Source organism: Numenius arquata, chromosome 12 (genome assembly GCF_964106895.1).
Source record: "Numenius arquata chromosome 12, bNumArq3.hap1.1, whole genome shotgun sequence".
NCBI lineage: Eukaryota > Metazoa > Chordata > Aves > Charadriiformes > Scolopacidae > Numenius > Numenius arquata.
Window position 1 is genome coordinate 28,981,079 of NC_133587.1, and position 21,427 is coordinate 29,002,505.

Genomic DNA, 21,427 nt, shown 5'->3' on the forward strand with positions numbered 1-21,427 from the left:
AAAATAAATTTGGGGGTTGATTTATAGCCTTAGACCAATATTATTCACATTTTTCAAACTCATCTTCAGCCAAAAGGAGTAGGAACTGCTTTCAGATGGAAACTGGGAATCTGTCCCCCTTGGGGTTCTCCAGAAGCTGTGTCTTTTAAGAAAATAACATCTTGTGAGGCTAAGAAGAATCATAAGTGTTTGCAATGTGGAATTAGGCATATAGAAATAGGCAATTAACCTTCTGAGTCTGTCCAGTCTCAGATGGCACATGCACCTATTTGCTTGTGGCTGCTGTGTGCTGTTTTTTAATTTTATTTTGTTGTTTGTTTAGTTCCATTAAATTGGTTTTGTCCTGTAAGGATACACAGTTTTCTGTAATGGAGAGCTTATTGCAGCTCTTCTTCTTCTATTTGCTATTTTCTGTAGTGACTGACATTGCTTTTCTTGGCAGCACCTGGAATAATTTCAGTAAGTGCAGTCATTGGAGACGATTTGCAGCAGGTGGCATGGTGCCTGAGTGTGACACAGCCCAGTTTCTTTATTGTCATTTCACAGGTTTTATTCTCTCCTCAATGTCTTCTTACAAAGGAATATTATTTATAAATTATAAAGAAGCAAATACTTCTTGGAGTTCATGTAAAATGCTATTAGCCATTATATTTTAAAACTCTTCTCAATGAGAAATGTTCTTTTGGAATAGTGAGTACAGAATATTACTATATTTTTTTACTATTTTTTCTTTTCTAACCAAATACACTTTCTGAAAGGGTATTCAATTATTTAAAAAGCCATTTGAAACCTGTCCTAAGAAAGGATTTTCCAACACTAAGGCTGTGCAGTTTGTCTTATCAGAATGACCATAAATCTTACGGCACTTCACTACCGTGGCAAAATGAAGAGCCTGGGATCACTGTGGGGATTTGTATCTGTTACACCTGTCTACACAATTTACTAAAGGTTTTAAGACTGGTATAAATTTTCTTATGCGTGTTTGGGGTAGTTTAGAAGTCACAATGGCAGAATACAGCAGTTCTCTCTATTTTTAATAATTGGAGAGAAAAATCTTCTCACTTTGTTTACCAATAAGGAGGAACATTTCCTCCAAAAAGTCTCTGTCGACAGTATCCACTGTATACCATTATGACAGCTACATTTTACAGTTAAAATTTGTATATTTAATGAACATATTTAAAGAAATATTTTATCTCATCTAAATGGGCACTTCTGCTTTTTTGAAAAGACAAGGTATAAAACTAAATGGTCTGCTGCTCATATTAGTGTATTATAAGCCATATAAGATCCAGAGATCAGTGCAGTAACAATAGGGCAGTCATACAGGAGGCTTCTAGGTGGAGTGTATATACAGTGCTTCATTTGATGAAATATGTTTTAATATTTATGGAGAATCATTCCATATAGATTATTTCAAATGTAATTGTTACTACAGCATTTTGAAGCTAGTCTCTGGTCAGTAATTTAATGCAAAAATGTGTCACAGTCAGTTCCAAACAAGTTTAAAATTATGTTAGGTTTGACTTTGTGAGTTTCTTGGGGTTATTTCTTATTTTGTTCTTATGGAAAATATTTTATTTGATATCTCTGTTAGACTATCTTGCAGTAAATTGGTTACATCTTGACTTTATTTGATTTGTAGCAGAAACATCCACAGTTCTGTAAACCAGATGTTGCTTTCAGTTTTCAGAAGGAGTTCTCATTTGAAGATAAGGAAGAACTTGCAAACAGCACAAAGGATATTGATGCTAATCTCTTAGCAGTACTTCCAAAAGGTATGTAAGGGAGACATATTATGAACCCAAGTGGTAATTTAACAGCATGTGAAATTTAGTCTATGCAAGTGCAAGGCACAATTAAAATCACTTAGGCACAGATGTTTTGTAAATGAGTTTTCTTTTCCCTGTGAATTATGCATAGAGGGTGAACCACAGTGCTCTTCTACAAGGCCTTTGTTACATCCCTGCTTCCTAAACTTCAGCTTTGTTTACCTAGTTTTCAATAGCTTAAGAAATAGTTGAAATTCAAAAATTGAGAGGTTTCATTGTACAGTTAGATTAATACTGAATTCAAAGGTATTGACTTGGCTTGTAGTCATAGCTCTTTACAGTCCCTTTCAGTGGTTGGTAGAATCACTGTTCTTGCATCACCTGCTGACTACACACTGAATTTTAGTCTTGTATGCTGAAGGACCTGCAGTACCTATGGGGTTTGGGGGTTTTTTTAAATTTCTGTCTTAGTCTGAATAACTTAGGAAGAAAACAGCAGTTCCATCTTTACCTTTTGACACAGTTGAGGTAGACGTGAGAATTAATTCTCTTTAATTATTTAGAGGAAATCACAATCTGCTTGGAAATAGTTCTTGACCAGTAAAGTGTGACATTTGACTGAAGAACTACATGTAACTGACATAAAGATGTTCCCTTCACTCAGGGATGCTGTAGATCTCAGAACTTCGATTAAAATTGTATGTGTGTCTGTTCTGATGGTATTTTTACCCTTTTCAGACAAACTACAAGGTTAGATGCACTAATTCCAACATAAAGGAACTGTCTTGCTCTTTTGATGTCATTTGTTGCACAGATCCTTTAGAAAGAAGCCCTTCTTCCAGCATAACCTTTAAGTGCTATGCTTGCTTTTATAATATAATCATTACAGATGCTTTTATAATCATTACAGATGCTCAGAAAGAGACTTCATTGACATGATGGAAAAGAGTGATATGCATTTATACAATACAGACTTCCTGAGAGCACTAGTCAATAAAAATACATAGTCCCTCATTATTCCATATAATTCACCCTACAATCATGCTGGCCAACAAGTTAATTGTGAGTGCCTTCACTTGAGAAACCTTCTCTGTAAGTTGCTTCTTAGTGAACTAATTGCTATTCCAAGATATCTGTGTTTCCTAAGAAATTATTTTTGTAGTGAAGACATCAGATTTGGTGTGTACCAGACTTCAAGAAAAAGTTAGCAGTGGGAGCTGATGGTTACGTTCTGAGGGGACTACTTGAGGCCCAACACTTTCTGAAAATCCAGGTGATTTGTTCCACCTAGGGCCTTAACTTTGATCCTGCTTTGCTCATGTTGGAAAATCAGAGGAATACATTTAATTTTCAACTGATACAGACTGATCTGAGGTTCAAGGAGTCTAGCTGAGGTCCCGCATATTGCTGCCTGCAGTTAAGCATTGAACATGTTAGTATGCCTCTGCTAGCATAAACACAAGATAAATGCTTCTCCAGCCGGTTTTGTAGACCATCATCTTTCCAGGTGAGAGGAGGAGGTAGGAAAGAGGCTGGTAAGCTTCATTATTGTGTTAAATATACATTTCCTCAAAATGAGAATGTATATTCCTGCATTGCGATGGTTATTTACCATCTCTGAGAAGTTACACCTCTGTCACTAAACTTTTGATTCACATCTATTCAGGCTTCACAAATGTATGTGCTCACTCTCTGCTAGGGACTTCTGGAAGGCTTGATTTAGTTTTTACAGCTTCTGTATTTTAAAAATAAAACTGCTGTCACATGCCTGTAACTTTATCCACACGTATTCCCTCTGCTGTTACCAAAGAGGGCTTTCAGCAAAAGCATGTTTGCATTCTGTAACAAAAGTTTCTGCAAGATTTCTAAATTTTATAAGAATTTTGCCTTAATTTGAGGATATTTTTAAACCTTTTTATGAAGCGCACTCCAAATCTACTTTTGGGGTTTTATTCTGGGATGAGACACAAAAGAATACTGCTTTTGCTAAATGCTGTTATTGTAGGGTAAATTCTGTTCAGAAGGTCTACAGTTACCAAAATTAAGATGCCTCTTGACAGTCTACCTTACAGGGTATCCTACCATAGCATCCTACTCAACATCCTGAAATAACCTGAAGTTCAGGGCTGTTCCTGAACTGTGGCTGTTCTTCCTGTTGCCCTTAACTATACTGACCAGCAGTGCTTACAAAGTATGTTGGCATGAAGTAGCTAAGATAAGGAGCTTTTACTGTGAAATTAATTATTTTAAGCTTCTTAGTCTTTTCTTGTGTGCTGAATCAGATGTTTGTGCTGCCTTTTAGGTTGAAGTGTTATTCTTTAATGCTGTCATGGGTGTCTTTGAAATGGTATAGTTTCTAATGGTCATGTGGAAGAACATCCCATGAACAGATGGGAAATTGGCACCAATATATTCAAATTGCAAACTGAGAAAGAGAAACCCAATCACCTAAGCTTGCAAGGGCCAACCAGTGTCCTTGGGAGTGAAATTTCTTCAATTGACTTTCTTGTTTTGAAGTCAAATATTTTATCCAGCAAAAAGAAATCAGTGGAGTAGAAGACTTCCTGCATTTTTTTTATTTATTTTTTTTATTTTTTTTGTGTGCTTTCTTGCACTTCCTTTCCCCACCTCTCCAGAAGAAGAATATGGCTGAAACTGCTTTCACAAAAAAGCTCTGCAGATGTTGGCCAACCTAGCTGAAATTACTGTCTGGAATCTCAAGTGTGGAAAAAGTGTAAGGCGGCATAGAGTAGTCCTATGCTATTTTTGTCTCATCTTGTTTGGGAAGGTGTTGGAGAGATGCTTCATGAGGCCAGTGCTCTTTTTAGGACTGCAAAGCGGTAGTAGAATCTCTGGAACTTCAGCTAACACGTAGCAAGGGATGTTAAGCTAATGCTGCTGGGAGTTCTTTGGATGTTCCACATTTTTTGTATGTGGACGTCTTATAGTCAAGTTTCCTTTTTGGGGGGAAAAAAGGAAAAGACTTTAGTATATGAAGCTATGCTTTAGAGCTTTACTAAAGCTGTGTGAAAGACCTGTTGTCTGATGATGGTTTTAGGGACTGTGTAAATTGGTGACTAGGGAGAAAAATGATCAGGATTTCGATGGAATGTGGTTTTATTAACTGTGAGCTGTGGAGGCCTTTGACTTCTCTGAAGTGGCAGAAAAATTATGGGGTTTGTTTTGACCATTTTATGTATGTATAGCTGACAGATAGAACAGAAAAACTTCAATAGCCAGAGGAACAGTCTTAAACAGAAGTAGATTTGGCAGAGGTGAGAGCAAAGTATTTATGAGAAATCATTTCCTTTAGTGTGAATGTGAGTTTAAAACTGGTTTCATGTGGAGTTCTCTGTTTAATACAGTTCCACTGCTAGCACAGCTTGAGGAGGCAGGACAGCAGCAGAAACTGCTTATGCATTGAGAGAAAAGTCAATGAAAACACAATGTAAGGGCTCATCCTTGCTTTGGTGTTGGTTCAAGATGCAAATTTTGCATTGCCCAAGTCCAGTTCCAATCCAGCTCCAGAGATCTGTGCCTGGAGCTTGCTGACTTTCAGTGGGTCTCTTGCACTGTCAACTTCATGAACAACAAAAGCTTCAATCTTCTTTGCTGCAGATGCTGAAACTAGGCATGGAAGAGGTGTCCTATGGATTAGCACTGTGAAGTAGCTGCATACTTAGCTACTCTGCCCTGCTAGTTGAATCAAATGTGTGTGTATTAGATTTTTTTCTGTGGCATGATCACAATCTGAGCTAACCTGGCTTGAGAAATTGAAGTGTATAGCTTTAGTCTGCTTTCTGTAAAAATGTAGACTGAAGGAGTTGTTTTGGAGAGCGGCCCAGTTGATTTCTTCCCCTTGTTAGTCACACATTCTCAGTAGGCACTCATTTGTAGCCTCAGACACTATATTCATAGCTCATTCATTTGCTTCTCTGAGTAGTCATGATCAGAATACATTCATTCTTGCTGATCCAAAACATTTTACCTGGAGTCCTAGTGGCTTTTCAGCATGTAAGGTTGATATGACGGCCAACGTCAATAGTAGCTATCTGTATCTAAGAGGTAGGAGCACTGGTATTGACTACAGCAAACTTCCTGGCTATTTCTCAGCAAATCTGAAACTCTGACTGAGCTGTACATGTAGGCTCTTGCAGTAGAGGAAAGGGAGAGAAGGTGCATCTGACGTATAAAAGGGTGGTGTTTCAATAATGTTTATCCTCTAAGTATCTAGAATGATGAAGTCTGGTAGGGAAAAAAAGGTGATAGATTTACATCTGCGGTGGTGTGGAACAGTGTCTACCAGACACTCCTGACGCATCGGGCTTTTGTGATGGCGATCTAGGGCTGATTTCACAGGCTGTAGGCTATAGCTTACTTTAACTTTTGAACCCTGGGTCAACAGGATCGGAACCCCAGAGGTGCATTGCATCAGAATAGGTGCACACAGCTTTTAGCACCACATCTTTGCCAAGGCAATGATATGAGGGTGTATGTGGGTAAGGGGGTTGTTAGGCACACACCGCCTCCCCCCGCTCTGGTAACCCGGATGGTTTCTCTTTCTGGTGGTAAGAAGTTTTGCCACACTTGTTTATGTAGCACTCGGTGCTCCAGTGTGGTTTGCAAACATCACTGCTAACTGTGCACATATGTGTATATATAGAGATTGCTTCATCTGTCATGCCTGCTGTTGTGAACTGTGACAGCTGTCTACTAGCACATAACACCACCAAACAGTTTAGGGGGAGAGAAGGGAAGTATGTCCAATTAAAACTACAAGGGAAAAGTAGCAAAGTATAAAGTGATTAACCATGCAGGAATATCATAAGGGTACATGGCGATTTTCACTCCAACCATGAGTCACTGGGATTCTTGGAATCTGCTCAATATAAGAGAGTGGAGGAAAGTAAGGAATAGGGGGCACTCTTTCTCTTTAAACATAGTCAGTTCCCAACTTTTGTGTAGACAGGCTAAGCAGTAATTCCGTACTACCCAACTTTGAAACAGGTTACTATAGCATGTAAGCTTGACCTCACCTATTCAAAATACAACTTGCCCAGTTTATAGTAGATCTTGAAAACTGCTAGGACGGCATAGCAGATTCTAGCTTAGCCTGGAAGTGCTTGTATGGGAGGACTCCTTGAGGTTTACACCTATGTACCTAATGCACTTTTGACAACATAAGCTTAATAAATGAGGAAAATGAGGAAAATGCTTGTTCCTCGACAAAAGTTATATCAAACTTCTTAGCTTTATTTGACTGTTTCTTCTTATTATAAAGCATTTTAGCAAGTTTCTGTGAGTTTAGTAGCTTATAAACTGTATAATCTTTTGTTGTCTCAGTTTCAGAATTAAGAAAACTGTTTGAACCAAACAACCAAGATTTTTTGGAAATGAAAAGGTAAAAAAAAAAAAGTCTTCGGCCTGTAAAACAAAACACACAGCTTGTTTTGTTTCTTCCTCATAGAAACTCTCCCCTCAAATCTTCAAAGATGCCTGATTTCACGTTTTTCACATCTTTTTCAGAAAAGAGAGAATAGCTAGACGCTTGGAGGGAATTGAAAATGATACACAACCCATGCTTCTACAAAACTGCCCAGGATCAGTCACACACCGCTTACTAGAGGAAGATACACCAAGATATATGCGTGCAACTGATCCATACAGTCCCCACTTGGGTAAGTAGTATATATCAGACAATCTTGCATTTCTGAGTTACTTCATGTTTACTACCCTATCATTTGTTCAGTACTACATGGAGAAGAGTTTTTAGGAGAGCTGTGGTCAGGGTTTTTTTAACTTGCCTTTTAATTCTCCAGTTGTTTTATTTGAAAAAGGTTGATTATCCATATTGTTTTAGAACAACAATAATTTGATATGAGACTCTTAAAGAATTATAACTAATGCACATTTCTGAATCATTTGTACGTGCTTTTGGAGACACAAGTGCAAACATGTAATGTGTCTGTGCAATCACTAGTACACTTTGATTTGTAAGAAAACAGAAAGCTTTTAGTTAACTCGATGTGAACTGTGGGTAGGGTGCTCGGAGTTCTGGGATGGACTTGCTCATATATGTTGTACTTTTGACAGGAAGATCAAATGAAGAGGAGGAAACTTCAGATTCTTCTGTAGAAAAACAGCCCAGATCATCCAGATACCGAGCAGAAATCACAGGAGGTAATACAGAGCCCTTGTATAGTACAGGCAACATGGATGTCCAGGAACTGGAGTCAAAAGCAGAAAGAATAGCTAGGTACAAGGCAGAGAGGCGACGCCAGCTGGCAGAAAAATACGGATTATCTCTTGATTCTGATTTGGATTCTGACTACTCATCCAGATATACGCGGGCAAGGAAAGATCCCGACAGCGTGGAAAGAAAGGGAGTGAAAAGTGAAAGGCAAGATGATGAAAACAAGGACTGTGGCTCTCTATATTTGTCCAGGACTGAGACGAAGGAGTCAAAGAGTGTGATTTCTGAATCCAAAGAGTACTCCAGCCGTGAAAAAGATGGTGTTCCAGATAAAGAAGACCTCTCAAATGAAAAGAGTGATAGAAAAGCAGATGATGACAGTGCCATTAGACAGGCTTCTGACCCTTCAGCAACCTTGGATAGTTCTGTCTCCCTTACACTTTCTGGACGAGAATCTTCCTCCTATAATGAAGTGCCAATATCACCAAAGCAAACCCCCAGAGAGTCCCTTTCTTCACCAAAGCGGGCAGCGTCACCAATCCATTTGCAGAATGACCAGCCCTTGCACAGTAACATCAGGCAAAGGTAAGCATGATTTTTGTTTGTTTATACAGCACATTCCTTTATCTTAATCAACTTCTGCAGCAGTGTCTACAGTATGAATGTATCTATTACCCTTGAAGAATTTATTTGGTGCCTTTGGATGTCTCAGGCTGGATTGGTTGGGTTTATTGAATCACATTGTGTTTCTGATGCAAGGAAGTGGGTATCTATTTCTATGATTAGATATATCCTTGGTTTCACTTTATATTTATAGAATTTATGCCAAAATTAGGTCATTTGCAGGGGGAGTGAAATAATTGATATTTAAGGTATTTACACAAACTAGAAATTGAAGCAGTTATGGTTCTAAATTGGCTCTTTTTTTTCTTTTTTTTTCATAACTTGTTAGAGCAGAGCAAGCCTTTTAACTTTTTTCCTCTGTATCCTGTAATTGTTTGAGTGGGGGTTTCCAAGTGAAGGCAAGATGTTTCTCAATGAAGATTTGAGTAGTTTCATGACGGCTTTTGCCAAAATAAAACAGGTCTCCAAGTTAAAAGCTGAAAGTTGAAATAATAGTTCATTTTTTTTCCTGCTGTGAAAGTGTAAAAACTCTTTTGAATTGTGATAGGTAACCTTTCAGATAATATTGGGCTATGTGTGCGAAAGGGCAGAAGGGAGAGTTAAAATTTTATGCTGGATTTGGAAAATGTAGCCTCCCTCATGGTATGCTGAATTACTTAAGATTTGACAAATTTACACCAGTAATAGGGTAACCAGACTCTACCAGAAGGAAAAAAAAAATAATTTTCAATAATTTCACATTGTAGTTTCATACTCTAGTGCAAAAACAGACTGTCAAAGTGTTATGGTGACTGAGAACAATGTGTGACTAAGAATTTTTTTAAAGCATGGCTTTCTCTAATTGTGATTCTTCAATTTCTAGGTAGGTGGATAGATGGAAAATAATAACTGTAATAACATAAGCTAAAATGTTGCAGCTAAAAAATGATGTAAATTGTAATGAGAATTTAATCATAAACACATTTGTATCATGTTGAGCAGTGCGGACTGTTCTTAAAAAACTGGAATGAACTGGCATAAACTGAACCATTTACACTTTTTGGCATTTTTTGCAGTAGGTCCAGAAACAAGCTACCTTGACTGGACTTCTTTATCCTTTTCTTTATCCTATGTTGTGGCTTTTTTTGTTAACTGTCATCAGCATACCTTAAAGTTTGAATGAGGAAGCAATCTTCTACGTCAAAAGTTAACCGCCTGTTGGATTGATTAAGTCATCTATTTACAGTGCTTATAAACCGCTCAAATATACTTAGCCTTCTTTTTTGTTTCACTTTCTTGCACAGGACACACTCCAGTAATAGTCTCTTCATATGTTTTTCATAGCTTTTTGTTATTCAGGTGACTTCTAATCCTGCTCACCTTCTTTTGCATGGATATGTGGCTATATGAGCTATTATTGGACTCTCCCAATTAAGCCAAAATTTTACAGGAATATTGTAATTTCAAAAAAGACATCAGTGGGAAAGTAAGACAATGTACTTAGGAAGTACTATCTTATATTTAGTTTCTGTTCTAAGCTTACAGTTCTGCTACTACAGTAAGGAAAATAGTCATTGTAGGGTCATCCATACAATTGAGACTAGAGTTGTACTGAAACTCCTTAAGCTGACTAGGTTATTCCAGGCTCCAAAAAACTTCTCTGAAGCAGTCTCAACTCAAATACTACAAAATATTATCCCTTGTCTTCAAAGGGTCAGTTTGAGATAAATCTCTTTGCTAATCCAATTACTGATAGGAAGGTATATTGGAGCAAAGGACTTTTGGCAGCTTGTTTTCTTTGTTTTATAAGATGAAGGAAGGGATGAAGTTTTCAGCCTTAGGAAAGCAAAGAGAATAGCCCATCAAGCTGTATAGCCAAGAATGTGTCTGCTGCAGTGTAAAAAGAGGGTTTATTTTCTTTAGTCTTATAAAGGAATCCTAGTCCCTGTTTCTCTGAGGGGAAACGGATGAAACACTCAACAATGAAACGCCTTAGGTTATTTCTTCCAACTCAGAAGAAGCGGTGCTGCGTGCAGCATTGGTGGGATGGCAGCTGCCCTGGTGAAACAGCGTGCTGGCTATAGAGAGACACCTGAATCTGCTCATTCACAGATTAGCCTTTAATGTGGAGAAATCAGGTTTCCTTATAAAGCTCTTTCATTTTCAGCTAGCAAGTGTGTTTCTAATGCAGCTCTATAAACCAGTTATAAATTCAGACTGAGTAAGCTGAAGGCATTATCAAATCATTCACAAATTCGAGCTGTTTCTTTTTAAATCTACCACTTCTGGCATTACCTATTTTTTATAATAAAAGATGCTGCAAAAGTTGGGCAAAGGAAAAATAACTTAGGAAACAATGTTTTTAATGGGGGGCATACTTTTTCATTTGTTAAAAGTTATAGGTCCCTATGAGATCTAACGCTGTGTGAAACGCTGAGGCATCAGCTGTGTTTGGCAAGCACTGGAGACGAGCCCATTCTGAAATGTCTTCCTTTTTTTGAGACTTAGTTGTTCTCTGTTTCTAGATAATGAAATGGTAGGATGCATTTTCAGATGGGTTCTGAAGTTAGGACAATTCCAGAGTTTAAACTCCATCCCATTTGTGGTATGGTGGTTTTCACATCTCTGCTCTGCAGTAGTGCCATAATAACAAATGAGAGACTGGGGCAAAAGCAGCAGGAATAAGTCATAACTTAATACAAATTGCTGTCTGCATTATCATTCATTTCAGATTCTTTCAGGACAAGGCTTGGGTTCAGTATTTGAATAAAACAGGTTCCCCACAATTAACTGTCTGTCTTATCTTTTGAAGGAAATCATCTGCACCCGGCAAGATGTGGTGTAGCTCTTACAGCAGCCAAGAGTTTAAACTTAGGATTTGGACTCCTGTTTGTACATATGCGTAGGCAGGAAGTGGTATTTTAACTGCTGAATTGCCAAGAGCACATTTTTTTTTTAATACCCCTGACAACTTCCAGTGCCAGTGTGTACTCACCGGTGTGATATTCAGAGATTTAAGAATAACCTCGGAGAAACTCTTGTCCCTGTTTCTGAGCCGTAAAGAAGTCGCTACATTACTATGTGGTAGTCTCCTGTAAGGCCAGTTGCACAAGCAAAATAAGGGCTAACACCAGCTTTCCAGGTGTCTGCTGTTTTGAAGTCAGTTCCACATTATATAAGTTGCAAAATTGTTTTTGTTAAATTCAAATTTGCTGAGTTCAAATTGCAAAATAAATGCAGCTTGCTTTGGAATACATACAAAAGCTTTGTGCCTTCAGTCCTAAGATGATTTAATAATTAATCCTATATCCATCACTGAAGACAACAAAGCGCTGAGAAGGTATCATTCAACATTGTCTTCATATGGCTGCTGAGGTGGCAGATGAACTCTAAACGCAAAACATGGCTTGCGTTCTTCTGACTGCCCTCTTCAAAGGATGAATGATCAAGTACAAATAATTGCTACTTGAGCCATGCCCACTATAAAAATGTGCCAAAGTACACATTAAGAGAGGAGAAGGAAGTTTGCTTGCCTCAAAGCAATTCCAGCTACCGGGTCAGCTCCTGTGGAAGGTTTTTTACCTTCTATTTGGTCAGTTTCTTTAGGAATTCAAAACCCTTTGGAAAAACAAAAGATGTTTTAACAGTTGGTGTTTGACTTTGTTCTAAGCTTGGTTTGGATAAGGTGACAACTGTAGGTGAGTTCTCAAATTTAAACTTATTTGCAGTAAATGCACCTTTATCTTAAGAGCAGTCATTGATTTTGCTTTTTTTCCTATATTTCTATTAAAAGACCAGCTAATAAAAATCGAAGTAGATGGCCTAGAGCTTAATTTGGGATTTTCATCCCAAATGACTCTACTGCAATGCAAGTTAAAAGTATTTGATGTGATGTACTGTTGCTGAGGGACTGTAGATAAAAGATGGGCATTAGGAAAGTATTTGAGAAACTGTACTTAGGTAGTCTGCAAACACCCTTTCCTGTAGGGCTCTTAAGTTTGCAATGCTCACGTTTCTGTTTATGCTTTCAACTCCAAAATGAAAACAGAATAAAGTCAAGACAAGATCAAATGGAGGGTTGCTTTGTTTCTTAAGCTTTTCTTTTCCCCACACAGCATGTTTGACTTGAGCTAACTGGGTTTGCATTTCCGAAGTTTTTGTGATACAGGGCTACAAGAGGAGAGAGGGATTCCAGCAGCTCCTAAGAAACTCTTAGGAAGTATGATATGGCCACCTGAATTTCTAACGTCATTAAATTCATATTACTACTTAGTTTTGGACCCAGAGGTCTTTACCGCTTCAAACTACGAATCAAAGGAATGGGTTTAGCAACTTTTCCAGGTGTCCTCACATAAACCTGTCAAACTCACCTGCAACGGCAAATGACAAAAATAAGATTGTGTAGTTGCTTTCACTTCTCAAATTCTGGACAATGTACACTTGGTAAAGTTACCTTTGTGTAATATTTAACATTCAGAACACTTTTTAGATGTTTGTGGAATTAATATGTCAGTTTTTTTCACATTTTATCAACGTTCAATTTGATTAATGTGCTGTGCTTTTATTTTCATGAACAGTCTTCTGTAATTAAGTAATTAGAAAACAAAAAAAGTGGTTGGGAGGGAAGATTGGGAGAAAGAACGGGAACATGTGTTGAGTTCTCAAAAGTTACCTGAAGTTCTGTTTTCTATAGTAGTGCAGGGAAAGCAAAACCTGAGTGGTTTCTTCAGAAAGATTCAGAAGGGGACACACCTTCACTTATCAGCTGGCCCTCCAGGTATCATAAAATGTAGCTGTGTGGCTAACAATCAGACTACAAACCTCCCCTTTCTTTCTCTTTTCTCTCTCTCCATTTAACACTTGCCTTTCATTTTCCTTTAACAGCAGCGAGTTAGAAAGTGTTATTTCTTGTGGATAAACAGCTACTGAAACTTTTCTGAAGCATCTGCTTTTATTGTAACTTACGACCAGTTGTATTTTGATGAAGAAGTACAAATGCCTCTAGCTTCTTCCACAGCTACTATGATTCTGGCTTCCAATAATTTTTATAGAATCATAGAATTGTCTGGTTGGAAAGGACCTTTAAGATCATCTAGTCCAACCATCAACCTAACTCTGATTAAAAAAAAACCAAAACAAAACACAACCCACAACCCATAACTAAACCATGTCACTATAACTTCTTATTTTATCCCGTTTTGTACTCTACAAATCAGCAGATTTTTATACCACACAGGAATCCATCTTAGCATTCCCTACAATTAATTTGTTGAATTCCAAAGGAGATGGTAGAAGAGAAGTAAAAAAATAATAAAATATTGAAAAGTAAAGCAAGATCTTGGTCAGAGCTAAAAGCAGCTGCTTTCTCCCCATTTGGTAATATGTACAGTTAGCCCACCATGAGAAGCATTGCACGGAAGACTCTTTTCCATGTTCGTGATTAAAGTAATTCTTATAACCCAGTACTAACATCAGTGTGGATGTTCTGGAGAATGCTTGGTACATGTAGTTTAAAGAACCATTTTTTCAGACTGAGCACACTTTCTGTGCTTAAGTAACTTCAAGAAGTTCCCCTGATAACTGCACCTATCCTCAGAGATAAGAAATACCAAAATATTAGAAAGGTTGGTGTTTCAGATAACTTTGGTTATTAGTCTCTCAGGTATTCATTTGCCTTTTTTTCTAAATCTTATTTTGTTGGGTTTTTTAAATAATGAAAACTCCAAGAAGTCCTTTGGTAGCAAGCCTGGAATTGCACATACTTTGAGCTGGATTACTTAGTTTCGAGTAAAGAGCTAGTCTCCTATCGTACTTGAGTTTCTCTCCTTCTTCAGAATTAAAATAATGTTTTATACCCCTTTGGGAGGGCAGGAAGTACAGGGCTTTTGTTTTTAGTGCCGCGTATATGATGTTTACAAACCCTTGCCCTGTAAGCTATCCAAACACTCAACGTGGCTGTAAAACTGTTGGGGAGCTTACCTGCAGCTGTAGTCATAGAGCAAAGGCTGCCTCCGGCTGCACGTGCCTGCCTGCCCCTACTGGAGTTGCATCGAGTGTCTAAAAGTAGAATGCAACTCTGTTTTGCACGGATGTTACACAAGTCTAGAGGTGTTTCTGGAAAATACACTGAAGTAAGGTAACTTTGGGGAACATTCCTTTAAGTTGTGCATGTTAGAATGTAATGTGAAACATTTTAAAACAGAATGCTTGTTTTGGTGCTGGGGTTTTTTTTGTTTGTTTGTTTATTTGTTTGGTTGGGTTTGGTTGTGGTTTTTTTTTTGTTTGGGGTTGTTGGGGTTTTTTTAATCCTTTCCTCCCCTGCAAGCCCTCTGAAGAGCAACAGCCATGCCATAGTTTCATTTTGGGCTTTAAGGCTTACACTGTCAACATTTTTTCTCCCTTACTGAAATGAGTTATGCTACATGTGACATTTTATATGTCTTATGTGATACACAAAAGCACAAGTAAAAAAATTCTCTGGCCAAACACCTGAATGCGTTGGTGGAGGCAACAACGTGGTTTTTCGTCCCTTTCCCCAATGCAAAAGCATCTTCATATAACATAGGCTGCCTTCAAAAATCTGACTATATATACATGATTGCAAATAGAATTTGCAATTTCAGGCTGAGCCCAACACTTTGATAATATAAAAAGCAGATTTGATCATCTTGTTTGTTTGAGACTATGGGTATGTGCTGTTTGACAAACGCAGTTGTGACCTCATGGGAACATGCTGTACTACGTTTTCAGAGCTTGCTCAGTTACCTTCTCAGGAGTCATGCGTGTTCGAGGGCTATGAGTCACGTGAATGTATTTGAGCAACGTTACTGCTAAGATTCGGGGGTGAGGGGAAGGGGGTTGCATCATAAGATTGCTTTCTTCTATGTATTGATTGCTTTTTATTTGAATACGATGTTGCTGTCTGTACCCACAGTAGGTGTCTGTGTTCCTTCCCAGATTGGGTATTGCTGTTCACAGCTCTAATCCTTTTTCTTTCTTAAAGAGTAAAAGTTAGAGAGAAACTGGTGAAAGAGGAAAGTGCTCGTGGAAGCCCTGAACTTGTCACAGACACAGTATCTCAGAGAAAATCCCATCCAGTGCCAGCCCACTACATGCCTCTTCAGACAGAAACGTCTGCCTTTGATAGGGTTATAAATCAGCCTGTCAGTTCAGTCCGCCAACCAATACATGGCTATATTCAGCCTGCTGGCATTGCTCACACAGCTCAGCTGATGGCAACAGAAGAACCAGCAAACATCTCTGTTGGCAGCCTCCTCCCAGACAGTGCTAGCCTCTTAACAAAATCGTCAGCAGCCGCTGCATCAGAGAGTGAAAAGGAAGAGGCACTTAGTTATGGAGCAAAGCCCGATGAAGAAGAGTCCTTGGAGGGTGAACAGGCTTCCAAAGGCAGAAGACCGATTTTACCATCTGAGATTCGCAAGCAAGGGAAGAACCATGAAGGCCTCTTTGGAGGAGGAGAATCGGATACCCCTGCGGGGAGTTCCTCTTTCACAAGCAAGCTGAAAACAGTTAACTCTGAAGTTCAGAAAGAGCTGGAGTGCAATAAGAGGCAGGCTCCTGAGCAGCAGTTTAAGACCCCTGAGAACATAGAGAGGAGTGAAGCCGTTATGTACATACAGAGTGGGTCTGTATCGCAGCCTCCCAAGGCAAAAGCTCCTGTTTGGAAAGTGTCGACAGCAAAGCATAAAGTCCTGACTCGCTCAATGTCTGACTACACTGTGGCTCCTAAGTTAGAAGCTTTTAAAAGTAAGGAGAGCATGGAAGCAAACGCACCGAACGGTGAGATTGGCACAGTTGACACAAAAGTCTCTGTTGCCCAGCTCCGCAATGTCTTTCTGGAGACTGCTAATGCCAACAAGAAAACGGAACTGTAGGTGACATTTCAGACGTATTTTCGTGTGAAACTTGCACGTCCTTGGCAAAAATTTCACACACTCAACATCAGTTGTGTTCAGCACTTAAAGCACACAGCTTAGCTCTCACCAGTGTGTATTGGAGGCTGAGATGGTTTGAATCCCGCTTTTATGCTTCTGCTTGCTAGTGCAAGTTGTGATGTGGAGTAGCTGGAATGTGTATGTCTGCGCATGTTACCGGAGGAGCATGCAGAGTGATCTCTAGTGAATTGCTGAGATGCTTACATCTATGCTTTACTTCTCTCTTCTATTTTCTTTCCTATGTGCTTTCTATCATGCGGTTTAAAAGTGAATCTCGGTTTGAGATGTCAACGGCAGGTAGCACTTTGTCTGCCAATGGTGACCGTGAAAGAGGGCCACGAAGGCCGAGGCGCTATTTTTCTCCTGGTGAAAATAGAAAGACTTCTGAGAGATTTAAAACTCAACCTATAACGTCAGCAGAACGAAAGGAGACAGATAGGTAGGCACGTACGTAGCTCTGTGTAGCATTCTGGTGCAGGTAAACATGAACAAGCTTGTGAAGAGACTTTGTTGGTTTATTAGCATAAACATCTTGCAAGGTTGTTGCTTCTCTTTAAAAACAAACAAATATTTGTTATAGCTTCTTATAAAATAAAAACAAAAACACCGCCGGCAAAACCAATTTGTTGCAAATCCCCCCCCCACATAAAATGGTGAACAGTGAATCATTATAAAGTATTGTAGCTGTTGGGTTCTGTCTAGTGATAAATGCTTTTGTCTGTTTTTATATAAAGAGTTTCCTTTCAATCTACTCTGCTTTATCATTTACTTTTTTTTCTTTTTAAACAACCAAAGCTACATATTTTATGTTAAAAGAGCTGGCAGTAAATCTTAGTCTTTTATCTTCTGCAAGATGAACTGGAAATCTTTTTCCTTTAGTATATTTAAGTTTGGCTGCAATTGCTTGCCTTTCTGCTTTATTAAAGGATGTCAAAGTGGAAGCTGGTGAAACTTGAAAAATAGATAAAGTTTTCCTACTCTTAAGACTTTTGAGGTCCTGCTACTTCAGGTGGAGTCTGGATTTAATTTTTGATTTCTTGTTTCCAACTAACTTCTTTCTGTTTGATAATTTTTCACTAGGTCAATTTTGAGTGCAGAAATACCAACTGCTGAAGGTAAGTTACTACACTATTTTCCAAGGAAGAAATGGGAGTAAAAGGGTTTGGTTTGGTTTTGGTTTAACTGAAGAACTGTTTGATAATGCAAACAAAGTCCACTTGAAAATAACTATCGTTACCTATCATACGTTTGAAGTACCACTTTTCCTTGGGCCTTGTCTACTACAGACTTGATTTCAAATTCATTTAAGGTCTGTCTGTGGATACTTAACTTTGTATGGGAGGCCAGGGGTGGAATGGCTCGACACTTTTCAACATAGTTGTGGGCCTTTTTTCTGATTTAGACACAAAATAAGCTAGTTGGTGAGGGAAAAATTACACATTGTAATCGGTGGTCTAGGACTAATAACTAAAAAAGCCTTTACTATAGTGTGACACAGATACTGGTAACGTTTACTAGCTAAGGAAGTAGCAAGATGCTTGTTATTATAAATTACATAATTCAGGCTGCCATCTTGCTTCTCTTTCCCTCTTGTCACTCTTGGCAAGTCTGGCACAAATTAAGTATATAATGTCATGAGTAGCTAAATTTAGATTTAATGCCTTACGCTATTTCAAAGCTGATATTCTCTGCAGCTTTGAGATGATGGGTCTTGGATCTGGAGAATGCTGATTTCAGCTCCTAAGGATACTGGTTGAACCTCTGAAATATGGGGGTGCAAGGTGGTAATCAGAATGACCAGCTTCCAGGAGAGACCACCTTGTATGGTCAACTAGTAGAAAATGGCTGTTCTATACAGCAGGATGAATACTGAGCCTTAAGACAATCTTTCAGTCTAGTTATTTTCTTAGTCTATGTGTTGTCATAGACTAATACAGTAAGTCTGATTATTCATAAAAGGTTGTTTGGATAACTCGAAAGCAATGAACTGTCCTGAAGACAAGTCTCTTGTTCTCAAATCCTGTTAAGAATTTTCCTCGATGCAATGCATATAAATACAGGAAAATTTTATGCAATTTGGTTCATGATAAGTCTTTTGCTGGTGCTGTTCTCGTCATAGTAAAATACAATTTTTGAGTTCAGAAATCATATAGTCAAAAAAGCCTTGCACCTAATATGAGCTTGATTCATTACCTTGTCTCCTTTTTTTTTTTTTTTTTGCCTTTGTGTAGACGAAGAAAAATTGGATGACCGAGCCAAACTAAGCGTAGCTGCGAAGAGGCTGCTTTTTAGAGTAAGTTTTTACATTTTCTGAATAGAAGGCTGAGTTAAACATTTCATATACGAGATGCTGAAGAGCCCAAAATGCATTAGAATTGTGTAATGCAGTTAACAAAGTCCAAGCTACATAACTTTTTTTTTTTTTTTTTTACTTCATCTGGCCTACCTACACAGTAGACCTGTTGCTCTAAAGCCTTCTTTAAGAACGTCATTTAGAGAGACGTGTAGTGAGTTTTAACTCTGTGACACCCACTGTGCAATTACATCCTGCTTCTAATTCGAAGATGGGCATTTGGGAAATTTGCTACTTTGCACGCAAGAAGGCTAAAAGAAAGTACTATTTTAGAATTTTTCTTCCATGGTTTTGATTATGACATATGTCCCTCTAGGAAATGGAAAAATCATTTGAAATGAAAAATATTCCTAAGCCACCTACGAGAAGTTCAGCAGTAGAGAGAAGACTGCGGCGTTTGCAGGATAGATCGCACACACAACCAATTACCAGTGAGGAAGTGGTCATTGCAGCTACGTAAGTCTTGTACATACCTTGACTCTAGCTTTGGTTCCTGCTTTTAGATCTGGGAATGAGTTCCATATACGTGGTGTTTACAACTTTGTAGCAAGGAAAACATTTGTCATTAAGGGCTGACTTCCTTGAGAACCGCAGGGGAAGCTGTGTTGAAATTCCTTTTTAGAAGTAGAGGGACTAGTGAAGCATAACTTGTATGAACTGTAACTTGGCGGAAAGCATTTGAACCTGTAGATTAGGTAAACAGGATTAATCACAGCATTGGTTTGTAACTCAGATGAAAAAGATACTTTGCCCTGAGGGAAATCTGCACAATTTCTTATAGAATCTATTTGTACTGGGGAAAACCTTTTGCACTCTGAAATCTCAAACGTACTTTTTGGAAACGTGTTTCTTGCACTCCGGTCATACATCATGAAATTTTCCTGAAAAAAAGGGAAGTCATTTGGGGGGAAAATTAAACAAAGGTGAATGAACATTCACCTAATGATCTACTAAAAGATATCTTGTGTTATGGGTAATGAGTAACTTCAAGAGACAACCCGTTTGCTTCTCTAGGTTTTTTAGTTCTTTCAAAGTATTTGAAGTTATTTTGCAAAGGTTGCAGCAGATAACTCAGTTAATTAAAAATCATTGCTGTTTGTTTTTTTCTGTTTTGTTTTGTTTGGTTTTGGTCTTTTCTGTAGTTAACACTTAATGTATTGCTTTTCTTAATGCTTTTTTCTTCTCTCTCCCTGTGAATTTTCCCTCCTTGGCAATTCTTTAAAGTGAATCTACCCCTGCTTCACGTTCTGTGAATACCCACACAGTAGTGACAAGAGTACCTAGCCCCACTGTAGTTAAGAGCACTGTACAACCTATCAGGTACTGGGGGGGATAAACATGCATGTTACATGGAGCACAAGATTCCTCAATAGCAGATGCATCTTTAAAGTCTTGAATGCCTTTTCAATGTGTCAAGTCAATACTCGTTTCAAGAAAATTTAAAACATTCGTCAGCTTCATTTATGTTTGCATGGTAAAACAATGCAGCTTTTTTTTTTTTTTTTTTGGTCAAGCATCTGTTTTCAGGATGTTTCTAACCACACTTACCTATTCTGGAAACATACTCTTCTTTGTGAAAGAAATTATTTTGCATGTGAGCAAACCTAGCAGAACCTCTTTGCTCTTGTATGGTTTTTATACAGTAATGTCATCTTGAGATGAATATACAAAAGCTGGGTGCTTGATTTCACAAGCAGTACATATCCTCTTTGTCTGTCTCTACATATATTTTTTTTTTTAGCTTACAAAATTAAAGGAAAGATAAGAAATTGCGCCACCTATAGGTAAAATTGCAGAATACTGTTTACTGTTCTGAATGAGAGAATTTTAGCAGAGACCACGACAGAAAAAAAAAAAAAAGAAAGAATACTACTATAATTCCATAAATGTGGCTGAATCTAGCTAGAGGTGAATAAAATATATGATTGTAGAGACAAATGCAGTTACGGCTTTTATGAATGAATGTGTCTGCCTTCAGCATTGGTGAAACAATCTTCAAAATTAATTCAATATTTTAAAACAATATTTCAAAACTATTTTTTGTTGTTGAGTTACCCCAGATAAGCCAAAACAAAAGACAGTCTGAATTCTGTTCCACTTCAAATTAAAAGGCATTAAAATTTATGCTAATGTACCAGCACTAACTTGGAATTTAAATCCGTCTTTTAAATGTTTTCGTCATATATGCTCCACAAATTATTTCTAATCAAATTGAATTTTACATAAATTGCCCTGTAGGACATGTGTTTGTTCTACAGCAGGCATCTTAAGTGTCTCTCCTTATCTCTGTATGCTGTATAAAGAGATTTGAAGAGAAATATTTTCAGACCAACTTGAGTTCCCCTTTAAAAAAATCATTGTGTCCTAATCAAATGAATTTATGAATGAAAATTTAACTTTTTTAAATCTTTAGCTGTTGAATTAGAATTCATCATGCCAATGTTGAACCACTGCATAATCACTCAGGCTGCTATATTACATTGGCTATTGTGCTTCATGTGCAGTTCTTCTGCTTCTATCAGGTTCAGATCTTAAAACTTCATAATGGCTT

General features: G+C 38.0%; 1 protein-coding gene across 1 annotated transcript in view; it reads left to right on the forward strand.

Annotated features, from left to right (window-relative positions):
• SVIL (supervillin) overlaps positions 1 to 21,427 on the forward strand; it is a 105,178-nt gene that overhangs the window by 42,596 nt on the left and 41,155 nt on the right. The window contains exons 3-13 of the mRNA XM_074156910.1: positions 1,687 to 1,778; positions 7,116 to 7,173; positions 7,299 to 7,450; positions 7,866 to 8,550; positions 13,262 to 13,345; positions 15,572 to 16,459; positions 16,792 to 16,962; positions 17,604 to 17,638; positions 18,755 to 18,816; positions 19,193 to 19,332; positions 20,101 to 20,196. Of these exons, the coding sequence (XP_074013011.1) occupies positions 1,687 to 1,778; positions 7,116 to 7,173; positions 7,299 to 7,450; positions 7,866 to 8,550; positions 13,262 to 13,345; positions 15,572 to 16,459; positions 16,792 to 16,962; positions 17,604 to 17,638; positions 18,755 to 18,816; positions 19,193 to 19,332; positions 20,101 to 20,196 (2,463 nt within the window). The remainder of the gene's footprint in view (positions 1 to 1,686; positions 1,779 to 7,115; positions 7,174 to 7,298; positions 7,451 to 7,865; positions 8,551 to 13,261; positions 13,346 to 15,571; positions 16,460 to 16,791; positions 16,963 to 17,603; positions 17,639 to 18,754; positions 18,817 to 19,192; positions 19,333 to 20,100; positions 20,197 to 21,427) is intronic.